The following is a 13,850-nucleotide window of genomic DNA, read 5'->3' as shown; positions in this document are numbered from 1 at the left end:
CTGAAAATTTGTTAATAATTAATAATAGTAGGATTTATTAAAATAAACCGAAGCTAATTGTACGTACAAAGAGTTAATTATAAATATTAAAGTTATCAATGCATGTTAGATTATAAAATTATTAAATTATTTATGGTAGAGTACGGGTGTGGGGAAAAACAATTAGCGTATTCATTAATAATGTTGGTGAATAAAACGCTAAATATAATTTATATATATACGGATAAATATGTACCTATAAATAGTAAATAGAAGAATGCCCGATTAGCGCGGATCGATTTTATTACGAGGCCAATAAATAAGTGAGGGTGTTTCAAGCGCATTTACTCACTCGATCGTGCTACGCACATTGTGTACGCACACAATAAACGTTAATAATCTTTTGTTACGCATTTTATTCAATTTGTCAATTCATTTTGTTTTTAATATTTCTTATTTACATCAAAATTTACTCACACTAAAAACATAAATAATATATGACGGTTAAAAAAATATATTGCTGGTTAGCCAGCGTCTAACAATTTTTTTATTTTTTTTAAAACAATAAATTACAAGAAAAAAAATATTCAAAAAAATTGCACCTGTAGTTTTTTAAATTTTCTACATGTGCATTTTTTTCGTTTTTTTTTTTTTCGTAATTTATTCGTCGAAAAAAAAAATCCGAAAATTACTAATTGTCTGCTAACTTCAAGATCATAAAAAAAAATTTTTTTTTACAGTGGCCCATTTTATCTCTCATGAATTTTTTTCCTATCCAGGTCTTATTGATATTAAATTACCTAAAAATTAATTTTTTTTTCACAAATTATAAAAAAAAAAACAAAAAATTCCAGCCTTCATTAAATTTTAAAAAATTTTTCGCTGATCTGTCATAACAAAAGAATAAAATCTCTAATTATCATTATTATTATTATTTGATAATTATAATAATTAATTAACATAAATATCGTTATACCAAAAATAATAATAATAATAATAATAGTCTAGATATTAATAAAAGATAGACTCGAAGCCACTGGCACAGAATAGTGACAATCATAGCAGCCCCAGTATTATAGAACGACGTAACATTCTAGCGTATATTATTAACGTGTAATTGAATGCCCGTAAGCTTGCACAGGGAATATTCTATTGTGTAAAGTCGCGTGCGCGCCGCAAGTTAATTAAGAGCCTCTAATGAACCCGCCCGCGCGCAAACGACGTCGTCGTACCCTTCCTCCCACACACTGGCGTCTCAATCGATTTATTTTAAATCTTAAACCATTCCCTCGCGTTTAAACTTTCGAGTTCTCGCAACTCAGCGCAGACCTCAATAATTAAATAAATAATCAAATAAATAAATAAATAACTAAATTAAAGTATTCCAATAAAATAAAATAAAATAAAATAATAAGCGAGTACGCTAGTGGTTGAATTGTAAATTTATGGGTGAGTTTAAAGCGCGCTCTTCATCAGATAAGAAATCTCCTCAAACTCAAGTTCCTTAAGCAACCAACCCCTTCTACATTAGCTATTCCACTGTAACTCCCGTTGCGGGCAAACTCTTTTATTACAATAACGATGACGATCGTCGACGATTTAAACTACGGCTGCGACAATGACAGTACTCTGGGTTATATTTAATAATAGACAAAGACTAAGACAAAGACTGAGATAATAAAATAACAAACAAAGACAATGGAATTATAAAATACGATTATTAAAGAGAAGATAAAATTTTATTGAATATAATTTTTATTTAATAATCACCCCATCGACGTCCTCGTGGCTTTACAAACTGTTAAGATTAACTTTTATTGGAGTAATTAATTTTAAACTGAATGAGAATGAGAGAGAAGTAAATATAGATATAGTTATAATAATAATAGTAGTTGTAGTAATAATAAGAGGAATAAAGAGAAAGAAAATAACTAAATAAAAGTCGTTATTCCACCCTCGAGCATCTATACCAGCTCTGCTACCACTCCCTTTTATTTATACTATTGTATTTATATTATTGTTCTTACTTATCGATGCCTTCAATTTTTTTTTGTATTTGTATTTGTCTGCAAAAGTTGTCATGTAGGTGTGGGTCCGCTGCAAAGGGAGGGAATTTTTAAAAATTATATTAATTAGTTTGGGATGAATGTGAGATAGGCGGGAGGTAAAAAAAAAATGTTAATGAGAATGGGCAAGTATTGTAATGGGTGTAAGTGGGAGTGTTTAATACAATGAGGTAGGGGAGGGTGGGTTAGAAATTAGGCGGAAGCTTAACAAAAGGTTCGGTGCAGAAAACAAGCAAAAGGATGAAAATAGTCTGAATACCAAGTTCGCTAATTAGTTATGGAGAAAAGGAGGGGGAAGAGCTCACTGGCACCCCAGAAGCTTATACTGTTAATTAACATACCGAGGGAGAAGCACTTGTACCCGGGATTGCTATCTAAGATGGGAGTATATAAACTTGTGGAATAGTACCGAAAACTTATACGTATTTTCGTTCTGTTGAAGAAAAAAAAAAATTAATATTGAGTTATGATTTTTGGAGAGTACCAAAAGATGAGCTATGATGATTAGGTCGGTTAATTATGAAAATTTTACAATAATCGATCTAATAAAAATAGAAAAAAAAAATTTATTATACAATGATTGTTTATTTAAAAAAAGTTGAAGTCGATTTGTTAAATTAAAAGTTTAACTTACGCTAAAAGTCTCACAATTATTCATTAAAATATAAAATTAAATTCTGCGTAATAAATTATTGTTAAATTGAATAATTTTTTTTAATTTGAGCGCAGCATATTGTTTCCGTAAACCCCAGGGAATTTAAGAACAGCTAAAACTGCTTTGCTGTAATCTTTGTCAGGACATTGCTGTAAAACATAATTATAAGAATTTAAGAAATATACTCCACTTACATATGATTCAAAAGTAAATGACAAATTGCCGAAAAGAAATAGCGGGTGTGATTATAAAAAATAATGAAACTTACTTCTACTAGATCTTCGAGTGGCTCATGATAAATAGCTTTATAAGACGTTTTGACTTCATCAAGTATGTCATCGTTCAAGCTCAATACAATTAAGCGGGTAAAACGACGTAAATTTGCTTCTCTCGCCGCTTCTACCAACTTATCACTATAATATTCAGGCTGGCTAACCCTTAATTCGCCTATAAATTCATGAAAAAAAAAAAAAAAAAAAAATATCAGTATACATATATTTCTATTTGTTAATAAAGTTCAATAGAGGCGATCTCGTCAATACAATTTCTTAAACTTCTGTCAATATTTTGAATTTTTTTATCATCATTTCTAGAGACCGCGCAGTTTATATTTTGATAAATCGCGATGCTAAATAAAAACCGATTAAAAGATGCTAAAATACATACCTTCGACTGATTGATGAGCCCCGTAGCTAGTTGGGTCAATTATGTCTTCAAAACGTTCTCGTACAAAAAAAGGTAAATTTTTAAAATGTTCTATCATCTCAACTCCATAAGCTATATAGTGAAACAAAGAAAAAAAAAGTAGAATAAAACACAAAAAAAAACGAATGTAGAGGAAGGTGGGGCAAAATGGGACATCTTACTTTTGTGAGAAAATTAAAAATCAGCCACTTCTGGGCTGGTTAATTGATGTTAGATAATGATACGAAAAAATAAAATTACTCACTTAATCGGTAAGCTCTTTTAATACTCTCAATGTCATGATATCCGAAAATTTCGAAAAGAGTATTATAATTGCGACGAAATAAATTAAGAAAAAAGTCATGAAGTTCATTGACAACAAATAGTTGTGGTGGTTTTGCCAAAGATTCAATGAGATATCCAAAATCTCCGGATAACTTTAAACGGCAATGATCCGTCAGGTTGATTGCATACGCATGCAAATAGTCTTTCAGCAAATGTTGTCGATTTCCCAGGTGTTTATTAATAAAAAGATCTACTATTACACTTGCATCATTGTCAGTAATAGCATTGTGAAGACGAATTACGTCAGATACAGGATGATCGGGATCCATTCGATGCAACTGAACTGGCGGAGGATTTGAAACACTGTTAGGCAAACAAGCTGATATGAGCACATTGCCACTGATTATTATTGGCAAGAACATTTTGATAACCTGTAAACATTGATTGATTAGATACATTATTGGATAAAAATATATATTATTGATAAATATTTTTCCAACAATGAAATCATTCTACTCAAATTCTAAGACACAAGATTTGGTCCTGAAAATAAATTTTTGTCTACTTAAACAAAAAGCTATAAGCCCAAAAATGAAAAATCTTCAAATCACATTATAAATTATTATCAAAATTGAATTTACTACTAAATGATTAATTTTCAGACATCGATAAACTAAAAAAAGTTTAATCAAAATTCAAATTGCTCGACTTTAAATAAATTTTTATTAATTATTGATACACTAAAACTTGTAACGAAAATTTTATTCTTAATAAAACTTACGTTAATTAATGATTGAGCCATGTTCGTCGAACTAAATTCAAGAATATATAAAATTTTACAAAACTTGAATGGGAGGTTTCAACCGTGAATGAAAATTTTTGACTAGAAATCGGAAGGTACTAATTTAACCCCTCTCTTAATAAGTTTCAAAATAGAGTCAGAGACAACCAATCATTGGAAAGTATCAGATCTAAATGTAGTATCGTAGAGGATGGTGCGGATACTAGGTGAGGATATTAGATGTTTATATCTTTACTGAAGGAATCACAGATCAAATATAATTATTTAATAAGTATTTATTTAATACGTCGTCTCTACAAAGGTCCTTCTTACATCAACGCTGTTTTTGAACTGTCTCTTTCGACACTTACTTCTAAGCACATTTGTTTCTACCTGGGCCTCACACCCCCGGTACGTCATGCTTACACGTATTCTTTGTACAACTACGTCATCCCATTGCCAAAGCAATCTCACACAAGCATCTTACAATTTTCTATTCCCACGCAACATTCACTCTTGACAAATTTCGTTTTGTATCCTTAAAATTACTTTTACAACTAACTGCTACCCAACATCTGGCAGCAGTATGCTAAACATACATTTATGGCATTACTTATCTTAATCCTTAAATTTACAACACCCAATCCGGTTATCACATAAAAAATTAAGAGTTAAATACGAATATACATAAATAGTATACTCTTAACCAAATTTTCTTATATCACGGCATAGGGAGTATTAAAGAATCTTACCGATCAGTTTTACTCGGATAATTGTATTGAATTTGAACGTATATAACTCGAGTATTTCTATTATTGTTATATTTATTTTCTAGAGCGATGTAAGGGTAGCAAATATTACATAAGCGCCATGAAAGGAATTTTTGAATGGCCTGGAACTTGCGAAAACAATATGCTGCGTTGAAATTAAAAAAATTGTAACAAGCTTTTCGATTTGACAATAATTAATTGTGCAGAATTGAATTTTATATTTTTACAAATAATTATGATATTGTAGACAATAGATCTGAAATATTTTTAACTTCTATCGAAGGCGGGTTTTGGGTTCGATTGAAACGATTCAATTTTAAATTCACTCCGGGAAGAAGTTTTAAAAATATAATTAATAAAATATAACTCCGCTAAATTAAATCGGTGTAAAAACTCGCGCATTACATTACTGATCAGCTGATACGCACACATACACGCGCACACATATTCGGGGACACACACGCACACGCAATCGTGCACACGCACACATACATTTGACACACGACTGCACGAACTCGAACACAGGCACACACACATGCACACAAACTTGCACACGCACATACTCGCACACAAACACACTGTTTAACAGTTTAATTTCATTAAATAATTATTATATTCTAAATATATATATTAATTGATAGAAATTCATTTAAATGTTAAAACTCCGGACCAGAGTGAATTGGGAGAGAAATAAAATCCGTGTCACTCCGCTAAAAAAAACTCCCAATTCACTCCGGATTTTTTACAGTGGTCTGTATATTTTTACTTAAAATTATTTATTATTATCATTTTAATTTATTTTAAGTGGAACAATTAGGTTATGCGCTAATATAAGTTAAAAGAAATAGTTCGTTAATTCGAATGAGTGCTTTATTGTACCTCGAATTATTTAGTAAATCTTATTAAATACGCATTTAAATCCCTCTATCATCAAACATCTCTAAGTTTAAAATAGTGTCTTGATCTCCAGGCCATTCAAAAACTCCTTCCATGGCGCTTATGTAATACTTGCTACCATGACAATGCTGTAAAAAAAAATTATAACAATTATAGAAATATACTCCTGTTATATAAATTCAAAAGTAATTGATAAATGGTTGATGAAAACTTATTGGTAATGATTACAAAAAATGAGGGAACTTACTTTTATCAAATTCATCATATCGTTTCGATAAAGATTGTAGTAAGATGATCTTACGCCAAACAGTATGTTGTCGTTTAAACTCAATAAAATAATTCGAGTAAAACGACGTACGTCGTAGTTTTTTACTTCTGCTTGTAAGGTCTGCGCATAAAAGCGAGATTGGCGAAATATAGAATCACCTATAAATTCATAAAAAAAAAAAAAAATATCAGTATAGGGGAGCCTGGGGCCCGAAAGCCTCCTCAAAACGTACGTAAAATTATTTATTTATTTATTTACGTAAATCGATACGGCAACGATGGTGTTCGCAAAAATTGCTTATCTGCTGTAGTTGCTCTTTTGAAGAATTTTTCTTAATCAGAGTGACCAAAGTTTTATTATATATTACCAAAATAAATTTTTAAAATTTTTATTTCAGTATAATTAAAACCAGAACGTAATAATATAAAATTCAATTTTACAAAACTTAACAGCAAGAAGTTTCAACCATGAATGAAAATTTTTATCTAGAAATTGGAAGTACGAATTTGACCCCTCTCTTAATAAGTTTCATAATGGAGTCAGAGACAATTGTTGTGTCAAATAAATTTTTTTTTTAAATTTATTTTATTTCATAATTAAATTTATGAAACTCTTCTTTTACAAAAGCACGCGAAAACGCAGCGTCAGTTCTACCATCGTATCATAACAGTATCGTTTCGACACCTCAAAATAAATTTTTTTTTTGTGTGTCAATTATCCACTTAATTGCTGAGTTCAATTTATGCCACACTTTATTGTTTCGCAATGAAGTTATGTTTTTTTTCTTTTCGTCAGGATTAGCTTGTCCAGTCAATGTCATTCTCAGTTATTTCTAAAAATTATTATTTTGGATTTTTTATGGGTAACTCAGATAATAAGAGACAACCAATCATCAGACGTTAAGTATCCAAGGTCTTGACAATAAAATGAACATTGATTAAGTTTTATAACAAAGAATATCTTTTGATGTACCGAGGCTCACATTACAACTGAGGACAGTAGACTCAAAAAAATTATACTTCTTCATAATATTCGAAAAACAATTCCATATTTATAAAAAACAATATTGCAACGAAAATATTCGAAGAAAAAAAACATCAAGTATTCAATCATTTTTTATTTAAAAAAAAATTCACACATAATTATTTCTTAAAATAAAATTAAACTCTCTGCACATTTACTTATCATCAAATAGCCTGTTACTACTTTCGTCCGTCACACCTCATTGCCGTTCTCACGTATGATCTTTTTAAAATTAAACATAGCTAAAACGGCCTCGCGGTAATCCTCGTCAGGACATTTCTATAAAAAATAAAAATCATTTAAATACTCCAATCAATAAACAGCTAGCTGTTATCGTATAATTATTTGTCGCCATTGTGATAACAAGGGACAAAAACAATTTTGCTAAATATATGTTTTTAAAATATATGATGAATTATCGATGAAAACTGACTAGTAGTGATTACAAAAAATAACTAAACTTACCTTTAATAGTCTCTTAATTGGGTATTCATAATAGTTTTCGTAAGATTCTTTGACCCGATCCAGGATTCCAGCATTCAAACTCAACACAATTAAACGGGTAAAATGATTGAGATTGTATATTTCAAAAGGTAAAAGACCAGAATAATATTCACTCTGTTCCTCTGCAAATCCGTCAATAAATCCATAAAAACAAAAAAGTATATATATATATATATATATATATATATATATATATATATATATATATATATATATATATATATATATATATATATATATATATATATAAATTACTAGTTTTTCAAAATAATTCTACTTAAAAATCGGAGAACCGGGCAAAATTTCGTCTCAGAAATTAAGATTAAATTTCGAATATTTTACTCATATATGAATATATATTTTTACTCATATTCTCAATATTTTGCCCGGTTCTTCCAATAATCATAACATTAAACGTAAATAATTTAATAAATAACTAAAACACATACCATGGGATACATAAGAAAACTGTTGTTCAAAACGTGCTCGTATAAAATGGGGTAATTTCCTAAACTCTTGAATTATCTCAACTCCATAAACTGCAAAAAACAAACAACATAATGGTATGGGAATAATTCCCGTACTTTCATAGGAGCTATTTCTATAATATATAGAGTTTATTTCTATATATTATGGGAATGATTCCTAGAATATTAGAAAGGAACCATTTCTACAAATTATGGGAAACATTCCTATAATTATAGGCACTGCTTTCATAATTTATGGTCGTAGTTCCTATTTTGGTATGAGAAAAAAATTTCATAGGTTATGGGAACGGTTACCATAATTTTTTTTCCGTGTACGCTTACAAGTTAGTTCCGGATACATAAAATTTATAGAAAACGTGATGCAGAAGAAATAAAAATACTTACGTCTTCGGTATTCCGCATTAGTACTCGTCATATTGTGGAATGGCCAAATTTGAAAGAAAGCAGAGTCATCGAGATCATAGAATCCATACCAAGTCTTATGAAGTTCAATAGCATTATAAGTTGGTGGATCAATTGCCATAACTGTCATGAGATATCCAAAATCTCCAGATTCGAATTCTCGGAAATCATCGGTCAGCGTATGCCCGAACTTGTAATTATAAGCATCGGCTAGCGAAAATCGAGTGTCACGGTGTTTTCTTATAAAAATATCAATTATTTTTTTTTTATCATTATTCAAAATAGCTTGCCGAAGACTTTTTGCATCTTGAATAATTTGACGTGAATAAAGTGATTCAGTTTTAAAAACACCACAAGATATGGGAACAATGGCACAGGCTGCCATTAATATGAAAATTTTGAAAATCTGAAATTATTAATTGATTACGATCATTATTTATAACATATATAACAATTTTTGATAAATATTTTTTTAACAATAAAATTATATTTATCAAATTTTTCAAAACACTGAAGTAAATTCTATACATAAATCAATCCATTCTATTTTTTTTAAATATTAATAAGTATATAATAAAAAAATTTTTGAGTCATGTAATAGATTATAATTATTATCAAGCAATTAATTTTTAAAGATTGAGACAAATTCAAAAAATATATTTTCAAAAATTTTAATTATTTAAATTATAAACAAATAATTTATAATTATTTATAACTAAAAATTATTTCGAATAAAAATAAAGAATAACACTCACGGTATTTATTGGTTGAGCCATTCTGGATTCAGTATGTGTAAAAAAACTTTAATTTTACAAAACTAAACGAGGAGAAAGTATTCGAGGTTCAAACCAAAGAAATATTTATTATACAAGCTTTAACCCGACAATCTTCAACGTAAGTAAGTAGGTATATCTATATTTACTCGACGATGTGACCACTCAACGGTCCAGTACAATAATAATCTCTCTGGCTCTGCCTTTGAGGCCCTCGGGTCCCTTGAGCTATGGGGGTAACTGAGGTGTCACGTGATGGGGGTGGGTTTGCCGTCACAGCCAGGCTGTCCAGCAGTCTAGGTGTCCAGGGTAATATGGACGCTTCTTACATGAATTTTTTTTTTTCTAAGCAGAAGGTTATATATCCAACCTTACGCTTGATGAGTTTCAAAATGAGTTTTAGATAATAATCGTTAGGATATATTATATTTTTCTACGGAACATTTGCTCTAATCTTTAAATAAGATGTTAATTTTATTTTTAAATAATATAAATTGTCGGTCATTTTTAATGCTTCAGGCCCGTTGTAAAAAAAAAACTAAATACAGTAGACTAAAGTTTATGATTATTGTAATGAGTCATGTAAAAATGACATCAGGTCTGGTAAACCAAAATGCTTCGGCGATTTTTTTTCAATAAAGCTTAAAGATACTGTTATCTGATCACAAAAAAATAATTTAATGAAGTAGAATATGCTGCAATCCAAAAATTATAAAAAAAACGAAAAATAAAATAAAGAATAAATTTTTTTGTAACAATAAAGTAGATTTTATTTCTTACTAATCGATGGATTGAAAAATATAACAATTTTTAGAACCAGTACAAAAAAAATTATAAATCGTGCAACGTCGCATCTCAGGTTACCCTGGCGAACGTCGTCGAGGCCCGGGTCTTACGCCTCGTCATGAGTTTAGACTACGGGCAACGACGGTGTTGGCGAAAATCGCTTATTTGCTGTAGTTGCTCTTTTGAAGAATTTTTCTTAATCAGAGTGACCAAGGTTTTATTATATATTACCAAAATAAATTTTTAAAATTTTTATTTCAGTATAATTAAAACCAGAACGTAATAATATAAAATTCAATTTTACAAAACTTAACAGCAAGAAGTTTCAACCATGAATGAAAATTTTTATCTAGAAATTGGAAGCTACGAATTTAACCCCTCTCTTAATAAGTTTCATAATGGAGTCAGAGACAATTGTTGTGTCCAATAAATTTTTTAAAAAATTTATTTTATTTCATAAATAAATTTATGAAACTCCTCTTTTACAAAATCACACGAAAACACGGCGTCAGTTCTACCATCATATCACAACAGTATCATTTAGATAACTCAAAATAATTTTTTTTTTTGTAAATTATCCATTTAATTGCTGAGTTCAATTTATGCCTCACTTTATTGTTTCGCAATGAAGATATTTTTTTTTTTCGTCAGTAATTGCTTGTCCAGTCAATGACATTCTCAGTTATTTATAAAATTGCTGATTATGTACCTCAGCTTACATCAGTCATGAACCCGGATGACTGTTTAAATCTAACATTAGGCTACACTGTGACTATAGTTCAAAATTTTATCTTTATCTTTAAAGGTTTCCCTTAAAAGAAATGGATCATAATGAACTGTAGTTTTGACAATGCCGACAATTGATATTAATGGCAACAGTGATCTTAATTAATAGGAAAATTCCCATAAACTGAAGTGATTAATTGCATATATAAAAGTAAATGAATGAAAATATTTTTTATGAAACAAAATTATTTTGGATTTTTTATGGGTAACTCAGGAAGAAAATAAAAACAACAGAGTATATAAGTATATATAGATTGGATATAATGATAAGGTCGGTTAATATTGGATAGAAATTTTTCAATAATTTTCGTAATAAATATAAAAGAAAAAAATTTATTATACAATCATGTTTATTTAAAAAAATTTCAGTGATTTGTTCTATTGAAAGTTTAATTTACATTAAGTCTCATAATTATTAATTAAAATATAAAATTAAATGTTACCCAATTAATTACCGTTTTTACTTAAAATCTAAATCCCTCTATCATTACACAGAATTAATTTTTTTTGAATTTTTCTTTAATTAAATAGTTTATTTTTTTCCTAGGTAGAATTGAGTAAGTTATAATAAGCTTCTATATCTCCAGGCCATTTAAAAATTCCTTCAAGGGCTCTTATGTAATATTTACTACCGTGACATCGCTGTAAAAAAAAATTATAACAATTATAGAAATATAGAAATATACTCCTGTTGTATAAAGTCAAAAGTAATTAATAAAGGGTTGATGAAACTTATTGGTAATGATTACAAAAAATGAGAGAACTTACTTTTATCAGATTCGATATATCTTTGCGATAAAGATTATAATAAACAACTTTGACACCATGCAATATGTTGTCGTTTAAACTCAATAAAATTATCCGAGTAAAACGACGTACGTCCAAGTCTTCTACTTCTTCTTCTAACGTCTGCGCATAAAAGCGAGATTGGCGAAATATAGAATCACCTATAAATTCATAAAAAAAAAAAAAAAAAAAAATATCAGTATAGGAGAGCCTGGGGCACGAAGGCCCCCCTCAAAAATTAGGTAAAAATTTTTTTTTTTATTTTCCGTCAAGTTATGACCTCTCTAATGTTTTTATCATACTTTAGGCCAATATGTGACATAGGGGGTGAAATGGACCACTCAAAAAAAATTATAACGAAAAAATTATTTTTTTTTAAATTTTCCGTCAAGTTAATTTTTCCGTTACAATTTTATTCCTAGCGGTCCAGTTTACCTCACATGTCACATATTGGCCTAAAGTATGATAAAAACATTATAGAGGTCTTAACTTGACAGGAAATAAAAACAAAAATTTTTTTTTATAATTTCTTGGGGAGGGAGCCTTCGTACCCCAGAAAAATAAAAAAATTTTTTTTCAATTTTTTACATAATTTCGATTGATAAATAGCTAAATTACATACTGTCGACTGGATAATGATATAACCCATCAATTTGGTCAGCATACTGTTCTCGTACTGAATAAGGCAATTTCATCATATCCTCTTTGAGCTCAACACCATACTCTACAATAAAAAAAAAAAAAAAATGATTAGAGTAAAGCACAAAAAATCTTATGTCAAGAAAGGTGGGGCAAAATGAGGCATCTTACTTTTGTGACAAAATTTTAAATTGGCCAGTTCTGGACTGGTTAACTTCCCGGAAAAGAAAAGAAGCAACCACTTCATCTCTCACTCTCTCCTGAATTTCCGGATGCTTCGAAAGCAAGTAAGCAGTCGCACTCAAAGTCAAACTAGAAGTTTCGTAGCCTTCTGCGAAAAATGAAAACACGTGACAATTGACCATTCCCTCGCCCCATTTATCATCGCGCTCGTAATCAATCGCGTGCTGCATAAAATCATCTCTGAAAATCTCGCGACTCTTTCTGAACTCACGGATATCATTAGCGATTTTGATAAACGTTCTATTGACCCACGAGGGCGCGAAACTCACTTGAAAAAATTTACTGAGCATTGGCAACAAAAGAATAATATTCTGGCGTATTCCCGTCGAAGTTGTCACTTCAAACACCCTGTCCATCATCGAAATAAATGATTCCGAGGACAGTAGACTCAAAAAAAATTATACTTCTTCATAATATTCGAAAGACAATTCCATATTTATAAAAAGCAATTTTGCAACGAAGATGTTCAAAGATAATGTATCTTTAAAAATCCTGCTCACGGGATTAAAATAAAAGAACAAACACATGCTCTAACCAAAATATTCAAAGAAAAAAAACATCAAGTATTCAATCATTTTTTATTTAAAAAAAAAAGTTACACATAATTATTTCTTAAAATAAAATAAAACTCTCTGCACATTTACTTATCATCAAATAGCCTGCTACTACTTTCGTCCTTCACACCTCATTGCCGTTCTCACGTATGATCTTTTTAAAATTAAACATAGCTAAAACGGCCTCACGGTAATCCTCGTCAGGACATTTCTATAAAAAATAAAAATCATTTAAATACTCCAATCAATAAACAGCTAGCTGTTATCGTATAATTATTTGTCGCCATTATGATAACAAGGGACAAAAACAATTTTGCTAAATATATGTTTTTAAAATATATGATGAATTATCGATGAAAACTGACTAGTAGTGATTACAAAAAATAACTAAACTTACATTTGATATTCTTTCAATCGTGTTACCATGATACTTTTCGTAAGAGTCTTTGACCCGATCCAGGATTCCATCATTCAAACTCAA

At 29.6% G+C, this 13,850-nt stretch overlaps 2 protein-coding genes and 1 long non-coding RNA gene across 3 annotated transcripts; all 3 read right to left on the bottom strand.

Annotated features, from left to right (window-relative positions):
* Positions 1 to 2,759: 2,759 nt before the first annotated feature.
* On the bottom strand, positions 2,760 to 4,091 carry LOC103576281 (uncharacterized). Its single transcript, XM_008556435.3, has 4 exons — positions 3,650 to 4,091; positions 3,367 to 3,477; positions 2,969 to 3,147; positions 2,760 to 2,849 (listed from the first exon to the last, which is right to left on the bottom strand). Exons 1-4 carry the CDS (start codon positions 4,089 to 4,091, stop codon positions 2,760 to 2,762), a joined length of 822 nt encoding a protein of 273 aa, XP_008554657.3.
* Positions 4,092 to 5,929: 1,838 nt separating this feature from the next.
* Positions 5,930 to 6,836, bottom strand: LOC103576272 (uncharacterized). Its single transcript, XR_008403876.1, has 3 exons — positions 6,644 to 6,836; positions 6,365 to 6,543; positions 5,930 to 6,245 (listed from the first exon to the last, which is right to left on the bottom strand). It is a non-coding gene; the product is annotated as an uncharacterized LOC103576272 (long non-coding RNA).
* Positions 6,837 to 7,560: 724 nt separating this feature from the next.
* Positions 7,561 to 9,744, bottom strand: LOC106693877 (uncharacterized). Its single transcript, XM_053739976.1, has 5 exons — positions 9,558 to 9,744; positions 8,785 to 9,208; positions 8,362 to 8,451; positions 7,874 to 8,034; positions 7,561 to 7,687 (listed from the first exon to the last, which is right to left on the bottom strand). Exons 1-5 carry the CDS (start codon positions 9,576 to 9,578, stop codon positions 7,601 to 7,603), a joined length of 783 nt encoding a protein of 260 aa, XP_053595951.1. The 5' UTR covers positions 9,579 to 9,744; the 3' UTR covers positions 7,561 to 7,600.
* Between the last annotated feature and the right edge of the window lie 4,106 nt (positions 9,745 to 13,850).

Source organism: Microplitis demolitor, chromosome 6, assembly GCF_026212275.2.
Source record: "Microplitis demolitor isolate Queensland-Clemson2020A chromosome 6, iyMicDemo2.1a, whole genome shotgun sequence".
Lineage (NCBI taxonomy): Eukaryota > Metazoa > Arthropoda > Insecta > Hymenoptera > Braconidae > Microplitis > Microplitis demolitor.
The sequence above is the reverse complement of the archived record's forward strand: the minus strand, read 5'-3'. Positions and strand labels throughout refer to the sequence as shown.

Coding starts and splice junctions, on each gene's coding strand:
- LOC103576281 (XM_008556435.3), bottom strand. CDS start 4,091: ATGTTCTTGCCAATAATAATCAGTGGCAATGTGCTCATATCAGCTTGT. Junction 3,478..3,649: donor TAAAAGAGCTTACCGATTAA/GTGAGTAATTTT, acceptor TTCACTATATAG/CTTATGGAGTTGAGATGATA. Junction 2,850..2,968: donor CACTCGAAGATCTAGTAGAA/GTAAGTTTCATT, acceptor TATGTTTTACAG/CAATGTCCTGACAAAGATTA.
- LOC106693877 (XM_053739976.1), bottom strand. CDS start 9,578: ATGGCTCAACCAATAAATACC. Junction 8,452..8,784: donor TAATGCGGAATACCGAAGAC/GTAAGTATTTTT, acceptor TGTTTTTTGCAG/TTTATGGAGTTGAGATAATT. Junction 7,688..7,873: donor CAATTAAGAGACTATTAAAG/GTAAGTTTAGTT, acceptor TATTTTTTATAG/AAATGTCCTGACGAGGATTA.